The sequence below is a fragment of the Symsagittifera roscoffensis genome, chromosome 2 (assembly GCF_963678635.1).
Source record: "Symsagittifera roscoffensis chromosome 2, txSymRosc1.1, whole genome shotgun sequence".
NCBI lineage: Eukaryota > Metazoa > Xenacoelomorpha > Acoela > Convolutidae > Symsagittifera > Symsagittifera roscoffensis.
The window spans coordinates 75957164-75963163 of record NC_087063.1 but is presented as its reverse complement, the minus strand read 5'-3'; the positions used below and the strand labels follow the sequence as shown (position 1 = coordinate 75963163).

The 6000-nt window shown below is 34.3% G+C and overlaps 1 protein-coding gene across 1 annotated transcript in view; it reads right to left on the bottom strand.

The window, feature by feature from the left end:
- Positions 1-1058: 1058 nt before the first annotated feature.
- Positions 1059-6000, bottom strand: part of LOC134840533 (E3 ubiquitin-protein ligase rnf213-alpha-like) — a 28482-nt gene continuing 23540 nt past the window's right edge. Inside the window, exons 8-11 of the mRNA XM_063856411.1 lie at positions 5184-5261; positions 4830-5007; positions 1717-1975; positions 1059-1442 (exon numbers count right to left, since the gene is read on the bottom strand). Coding sequence (XP_063712481.1) covers positions 1316-1442; positions 1717-1975; positions 4830-5007; positions 5184-5261 — 642 coding nt within the window. The 3' untranslated portion in view covers positions 1059-1315. The remainder of the gene's footprint in view (positions 1443-1716; positions 1976-4829; positions 5008-5183; positions 5262-6000) is intronic.

Genomic DNA, 6000 nt, shown 5'->3' with positions numbered 1-6000 from the left:
TACCGCTACTGAAGTTGGTGCTATTATTTTCTCTCACTCTCTAGCATCTTACAAAAGGTTTAAGTTGATTCTAGGATTCAATTTGTCATGACATTCATTATATTCCTGTCTTACTTATATCTATTACACAAGATGAGTTAAAGTCTTGATCTTAATTTTATTTAAGTTCCTTGAGATACCACACCTGAAAAGGAATTAAACAAAAAATCATAACAAAATTTAAAAGTCTTCACTACGTTCATTGATACTTAAACACAATTTGAGAACACTGGATCACTAGACATTATCAATTTCACAAACAATTTAACGCGTTTTTTCAAACTCATTCATTGCCATTGCTCACATTTTTACGTTTCCTGTCGGAGATTCCAATAATAGCTCCAATTGAAAGTTGAATTCGGAAAGTGCGCTGAAATAGTATCAAAGCCAACCGCCCAGGGTCGGACGCCCTCTCCCCCTCAGTGATTTTACCCCCTCACCGAATAACGGGTCTCTCTTTGGTATCATTTTGACATCCATTTTCGGCCAATCAAAGCTTAAACTTTTCTAAGGGAGCATTTGGCGCCAATATATACTCATTTTCAGGGGAGTGCTGCGAAAAAACGCGATTTTTTTGTCAAAACTTTCCAAAAAGTGCCCCAAAAGGGCATTTTTCAATTCAAAAATTTGCGTGCGGCGCAGAAACTTTGACAAAATAGGGGTTTTTATGGTCCTGGGAGCGCTCAGAAAGTCAAATTGATCAATCTAAAAAAAGGTCGACAAAGTTTTCGAAACTCCTCGAGAAATTCCTAGATCCGCCCCACCAACAGCCATTTAGAAAAATTATTCGGAAACAAAACCTTTGGCAAGATTAAGTACAATCAATTATTGGCATTTTTTTGACAAAACCAACCCAATTAGAGTCAATGTAAATCAATGTGTTAATTTTTAAAAAGGTCCTGTTTTTTTTTCTTCAAATTTTACTTTCAGGGAAAGTTTAGAAGTTTCACTTCGTTCATTGACACTCAGAATAATCCTGCATTGTGTTCATAATCACTCAAAAATGATAGCAAAAAGACTAAGACTCAAAAATTAATTCTTTACAGGGTATTAATTTTCATCTGTGCATAACCGAAGTCCAGCTGGGGCATCATATAATAGCAACTGGGAAATTCATCATCAATTAGTGATATAATACATCTAACTAAAAATTTGTCTAGTGATCAACAATTAGGGAATGATATCAATTTAAGTTTTTTCAATCTCTCAAGTTTTGTAGGGTATTAGGTAGGAAACTGTTAGGAAATAAGAAAAGTTGGATTGAAATAAGAAACTTTCAGCCTTCTGTTTGGATGAGATGTTTGATTATGTCTTCTGCGTATTTGAGTTGACACCATTCTGGTAGATTCAAATTGTCGAGGTCATCGTCGAAATACGCGGGCGCTAAACCGTCGTCCACAATGCTGAAATATACTCAAGTTATAGATACAGTTAGATACGTTATCAAGGCTTTTCAGAATACATTCAATCACTGCCCGTTGATCTGAATTCAGCTGTTTTCTGGCAGGAATTTTGCAATTTTTTCTTGATAGTTTCGAAACCGACACTTTTTACGTTCTGTTTCAAATATCGGCATACTGAAAGTTAGATTCTTTTCATTCGTAAACTAAAAGATGTGAAATATTTTGAAGACAAGAATTTTTAACATAAGAATTGCTCTAAAAATGGAAAACTTACTGAAAATTTGGATTCATCAGATCAGGTTCGTCCAAATTCAGCACAATCAGCTCATTCAAGTAAGTCAACAGCACATATTTCTTCGGCGCAGGCAGCTTGTCCAGCGCCTGTTTCTGCTCCGAGTTGAGAGTTTCTCTGAACTGTTGTTGGATCCCGGCGTATGGTTCTTCGTCCTGATGCTCCAGCATCAGTCTGGTTCTCTGAAGTGCCAGTGCTTGCCAGAGGAACACACAGGACTCAAGTTTGATGTCACTGATTCCTAAACAATGTATATATGTTTTATAACTGACTGTAAATTTAAATCACATTGAAAGTTGTATTATGCTTTCTGTGTCCTGTTTCTTTCTTCAAACAAACTTCACTTGGTAATGAAAAGTTTGCGAACTGTTCGATTCCAACTGAGAGATACCAACAACCCGAACTCGGAATCAAATACAGAAGCCAAACATCAAATTCAAAAATCCCGGAATTAAATTACCTGCGCTATTAAAAACATTAGGAGGCGATTTCTGAAATCCCAAAAGCAACCGAGCTTTCGAAAAATTCCTTTCCACAGGAACTTAGCTAAGAAAAATAAGCAGACAAGCTAAAGTCTAAATTAGCCAACAATTTTCAGTTTCAAAAAATTACACTGGAATCGAAAAACATTATAACATCTTTTTGTTTTGAGTTATTGAAAAGACCATATGAAACGTTGAACTTGACATTTTGTAAAAAAAAAACAAATCAATTAATCTCAACTAAAAATATAGCCAATAGACAATTTGAAAAGAGTCAATGAACGCAATGAAACAGACAAAACTGAATTGGGTTTTGAAAAAAACTTCAACTGTACAACTTCGCGTAAAAATATATGGCTATACAGCTCTTTGAAATTCCAGAACAATTTATGGCTGACATTTTTATTGCTGAAACTAACTCAGTTTAAGAAAACGGGATCAATAGATACATAAAAGTTTATTCCGCTGGTAAATTTGAAGATTAAATTCCACTTTCAAAACTAGAAATCGATCACCTTTTTCGTGACTTTTACACTTTCGTAATTGTAGAGCAGATGAAAATAAATTGAATTCAAATAGTGGATATTAAATCTAGAAGCATTAACATGTACACAGAGTCTAAGCGGAGCAAAAATATTTGAAGTTGAAAAACTTAATTAAAATTTCTGAAAAAAAAAGTTGAGAAAATATCTTATAAAAATAACTTGAAAAGTTGAAAAATAGACAGCTACAAAAACTTCATGGTTGTATAGAAAGAAATTCATACACAGTCTCAAGAAAATTGGAAATCGATTACCAAGCGTCAACAAATTTTTGGTCGCAACCTGTTTGAGCCGAAAACAAACTGTTGTCATAAAAAACTTCATTGAGTTTTTAAAACTTTTACGACTCATCCAATCTGAAGCACATAATCGCATGCGAATATATTTGCCCTCGAAATTAAGCAATAAAGGCTGACTGAGCCGATACTAATGGATCATAAACTGAAACTGTTGAAATGTTTAACGAAAAAAGCAAAAAAAAATAATCTACAATCAGACTTTCATTTGTACAAAAAAATGTGTAAATTTGAATAAAACACATGCTCTAGAAAGAAAGCCAATAAAAAGCCTCTATCACTTAAAAAAAATTGGCGTTGGAAAAAACGGAAAATGAACCAACAGAAACTAGGACGAAAACCACTAACCCAAAATAAAATGGAAAATTTCTTGAAAAAATAATTACAACCTGAAAACATTTACAGCTTTACCTAATTACGACTTGAAATATAGCAGTTTTATTTAAAATTTCAAGAAATTGAGCATTTCAAAAGACGAAGGAGTCCAGGAGATATGAAACCAGTCCTGTGAACAAAGTTGTTTAGGGGGAAAAAGTCTAGTTCCCGATTGCAATACCCTTGCTTATCGCAAGGGTAATGAAAGCCCTTCTGTAAAATATTAGCATTTGAAAACTTTTCCTGATAAAAAAACAATTATCACGACCTATATAAGAGTCTAAACCTCATTCAACGACTCTTAAAAACGGAATCATGCGCCGATTGAAGTAACGAACTGTCAATAAGAAGCACGACTGAAATGGCTTTAATATAAGACATCACTGGCAGGGCATATCAAAATACTATTGCTATTGCAATATGTATATTGCAATATTCTATTTTGAACAATTATCATAAGCAATATATTGATATTTATCCTGCAATATATTGCAATATTTTGCAATACTTAAATTGATTAATAAAGCAGCGTTTAGGTTAAATGCACGTAATTTTCCGGCCATTTATAATGATTATCGGAAAAGTATGCTGCCTGCTAATCTGCAAATGCAACTTTTTCTTCATTACAATCAGAAATTTTGGGACATTAATACCGTGAAAGAATGTATTGACAAAAATAATTTTGAATAGTTGTTTCCAATTCATTGTTTCTTGCATTTTTCTTCTCGGAAGTATTGCAATATTATATTGTAAATGTGAAAAAAAACAATATTTTATTGCCAAAAAATTCGGAAAGCAATAATATTGCAATAGTATTTTGATATGCCCTGATCACTGGACACATTCCTATGATTATTTGCGGTTAACGAACCCGAGCCTCCAGAGTAACAACGAGTAGTCTTAACCACGGCTCCTTGTCCTGTACGCATGCTTCAATCTCAGATTTGAGGCATTAAATAATTTTCCAGTTTGTTTAATTAAATATAATTTGTTAATCGCCAAAAGTGTCATTTACTATATAAATTTCCAATTTTTATTTGAAAACTAATTTCAAACATTTTGCGCAAGTATTCAGAGATGGATTCAAATAAAATTGTAAGCTACTTTTGTTCTCGTCCCTTCTTGTCTAATTAAAACGCAACTTAAGAAAAACGGGTTGAGCGAAATGGGTTGGATTAAATGGACAATTTTGACTGGAAAACAAAGTGAACTGACCGTATAAAGCACTACACTCACAATCTCGCAGGTGTAAATGCATTAACAGAGCTCCTTAAAATATCGCTATTGATTTCGGGATGTAATATTTTGCCGTTTTTCTGTCGACACATCAGTCGTCATTTACGCGTTATTGAGGTAAAATTAATTTATTATCCAAATTGAGTTGACTGTTCGATGTTTACCTGGCATAGCGTCTATGCTGATTTTTTGGAGGAACTCGCCGATGGGCTGTTTGGGGTCATCCTTCCTATCCTTCTCCATGTATTTCATCAGGAGTATCAACTGTCGCAACATCTTGCACACCTCAGGCATGTCTGTGAACTTCTTCTGTATCTTCTTAGCCTCACTTTTTGACAGCTTCTATAAATGAAAACACATCCCTCAGCTCCCCAAAATAAAAATTTGATGAAAACATTTTTTCATTGATTTAAGTGGTAAGAAAACGTATAAGCTATCATAAAAAAAACTATTTTTGACCACGGAGGTAAATATGACTTCGATTCGCCGTGAATTTAAGAAAAAAAACAATGAATTACCTCTTCGAAATCGATGCAGTTCCTTGCATTGTTCAGAGCGTCTTTTGTGCTCGATGATTTTGTCATCAGCTTCATAATCTAAAAATTGAAAACAATTCACATATACAGTAAAGTAGGATTTCCCGACAGTTATAATACCCCTCAACTTACCTTTGCTGTAATTTAGTGCCCTGTCCCTGCGAGATGATCTTTTCAATCGTAACTCATTTTACTTATGCTTCAACACGATCACAAGAAAATGAAACAGAACCAACAGACAGTTGGAAAAGCATCAATGAACGCAAGTAAACAGAAAAACACTTTTGAATTTCAAAAAGAAAAAAATAGACGGCCTTAAAAGCACTTCGAACTTCAAGAACAATTTATGATTGCCCATTTTTTATAGAAGCAACCCAATTTGAGAAAACTGGATCGATAGAAAAAAAATTTATTTCGTTGGAAAATCTGAAAATTAAATTCCACTTTCGAAATTAGACGTCGATCACGTTTTTCGTGACCTTTACATTTTTGCTGTTCGATAGTGGAGTTTGAATTCCTTTTAACAAAGGAAATGAACTAAACTTAAAAAGAAACTAAAAGTCCAAATTTGAGCCTGATTTTTCCTAAAAGTAAAAACGAAAAAGACCTATATAGGTGTCTGAACTACGTTCATCGAATCCTAAACTCAAACAAAGAACCTAAAACCAAACAAAGCCAAAAGGAACGTCTACCGATTCTGATTGGAAACTTTTCATCATTCAGTCCACGGGCGGATTTAGGAGGGGGGGGGGGGGTCGCCTTCCTCAGGGATTTGACCCCTACCGACCCAAAGGGTCCC